Below are 2,333 nucleotides of genomic sequence, written 5' to 3'. Positions count from 1 at the left end.
TCCTGATAGTAAAGAATTACAATAGTCCAGCCTTGAAGTAACAAATGCATGAAAAGGGCAAATAAGGTGCAGCAAATAGAAAAAATAAATCACACTGTTTGCCATCTCTTCTTCCTCTCATCAAAACACCTAAATTATTCAGACTCCAACTTTTCCCATGTGTTCTCTGTCTTCCCCTCATCAGCTTTATTGACATGTTATGTTTTTGGATAAATTATTGAGATGGTTTTATCACTCCGCACCAGTCACGGTTCCTCTTTATCAAAATTGATATTGGACAAGGTTGAAGCTTGGAAAAGTCTAAAATGTAACTATTTACAAGTTTGGATTAATTTGTGAAAATGATTTGTGTTTCTAGACATTGGGATAGAGGATGACTCCTAAGAGTCACAGCAATCCTCCACAATCATCCATTCGTTTCATCCATTAATTCATCTATTCATTCATGATAAACCGCTATAATTATACCCAAGAAAACACCCCCAAATAGAATAAGATCTTCTGATATCTGACAGTGAGAAATTATTTACGTTCTCACAGGAACAGTGAGGAAGGCACACTGTTTGTATATTTTAGTGTGAAATCTGTCGCCCCCTTCTGGAGACATGAGGTGCTACACTAGCCTCTGTATAAACAAATGTCACCCAGGGAAGAAATTAAATGATTTGTTCTTTTTTAATGTTTAAGGTATGAGAGGCAGCAGGCAATACTGAAGGACGAGCTGGCCAAGATGGCGGAAAGAGAGAGGGAGGCAGCGAGGGAGGAGGTGGTGAAAGCCATGAACCGGGAACGACAACAGGCGCGCCAGGAAGTGCAGAGGGCCAAAGAATTGGTACAAACACTCATTCACTCATCATTCATTCACTCATAGATGCAGCTGATATTTGTTTTTATGTGATCTGAAAACATCTTAACTTGCATGCTTTGTTATAGAGTGTTTAAGCTAAAACGCTTTGATACATCAGTGCTGCAAACACTCTGCATGTCCGAGCTGTTTTATAGTAGGTCAGCTGAATAACTTTTAAACATGAAGGTTTATATGAATAACAAAACATTTTTAGGAACATTAAGTGACCAAATTACACTCACAAGTAATGCATTTGCTAGGTTTGCATTGGAATTCATATATGTGTATAATGATGATTTAAGCTTAGAAGTCAGAGGAAACGCCTGCATTTAAATAACAGTTCTACTGATTTGCTGCAGGAAATTTACAAGCTAGAAAAAAGACATCCAAAAGGTTTGACTGATTAAATTTATTTCAAGAAATGGGCAAATCGATAAATCTGTAACTTATTTTTTTGATTAATTGATTGATAATCGCTTTGACATTAAATATTAAAAAGTTAAAAAAGACCAAACAAAAAGTAGAAACTAGAGAGCTATTGGTCAGGCTGCCATCTACTACAGCGCTGGAAATCAAAAGGCGACTCTTTAGCCTCTCTATAGCCTAGTTAGTGATTCATCAGTTACTAAGTCAATTGATTCCAGGCATCCCCAAACTCGGTCCTCAAGGCCCCCTGTCCTGCAGGTTTTAGAGGTTTCCCTGCTCCAGCACAGCTGATTTTAATTGAAAGCTGATTAACAGGCTTTTGGTCTACTGCAATTATTATAACCAGCTGTGCTAAAGCAGAGAAACCTCTAAAACCTGCAGGACAGTGGGCCTTGAGGACCGAGTTTGGGGATGCCTGGATTAGACGATTATTTCAGTAATCAAGTTAATCAAGATTAATTCGATTAATCATTTCAGCCCAACCCGATATGTTTTCATTACTAATACATCACCAATATCTTAGGTTTGAGTATCGACCAGAACCATTTCTGACCCGATAAGACATGAGCTTTGATCATACATACTTTTGTTTCTCATTTTCTAGTTTGGATTGTTAGAGAAAGTTTGATCAAGTGATTTTAAACAGAAAACAATAATCAACATTAGTATGTATGAGAACAACTGACAGTTGTGTTAATAACTGACGGACATTAAAGAGAAACAGAGGGTTTCTGTCAGTTTGCTTATATCAGAGATTTGAGATGCAGGATGATTTATTTGATACACCTTTTTTGGATAGTATAAAAACATTTTCTGATGTCGGTATTGGCTAAGGACATGCTTAACTTTGGAAAAAAAAAAAACTTGGTTAAAAACTTAAAAACACACAAGACTGCAGCAGAAGGCCCCCTACTGTAGCCTGACGTAGTCCGACTCAATTCTAGGCAGAATATGAGTCTGATACTGCTCCATAGAGCTGTGATTATGGGGCGTGTTTCGAACGAACCAGGAAAAATGCCTCTGCACTCAATTGGATAGACCTACAACCAATAAGAGCAAC

The 2,333-nt window shown here is 37.6% G+C and overlaps 1 protein-coding gene across 2 annotated transcripts in view; it reads left to right on the top strand.

Annotated features, from left to right (window-relative positions):
- LOC107096639 (MICOS complex subunit mic25a-like) overlaps positions 1–2,333 on the top strand; it is a 122,635-nt gene that overhangs the window by 6,901 nt on the left and 113,401 nt on the right. For both annotated transcript variants that reach the window (XM_015393387.1, XM_015393386.1), the window contains exon 4: positions 688–832. In XM_015393387.1, the coding sequence (XP_015248873.1) occupies positions 688–832 (145 nt within the window). The remainder of the gene's footprint in view (positions 1–687; positions 833–2,333) is intronic.

Source organism: Cyprinodon variegatus, unplaced genomic scaffold (genome assembly GCF_000732505.1).
Source record: "Cyprinodon variegatus isolate N-32 unplaced genomic scaffold, C_variegatus-1.0 Scaffold639, whole genome shotgun sequence".
Taxonomy (NCBI): Eukaryota; Metazoa; Chordata; class Actinopteri; order Cyprinodontiformes; family Cyprinodontidae; genus Cyprinodon; species Cyprinodon variegatus.
This window is presented reverse-complemented; position numbering and strand designations above follow the sequence as displayed.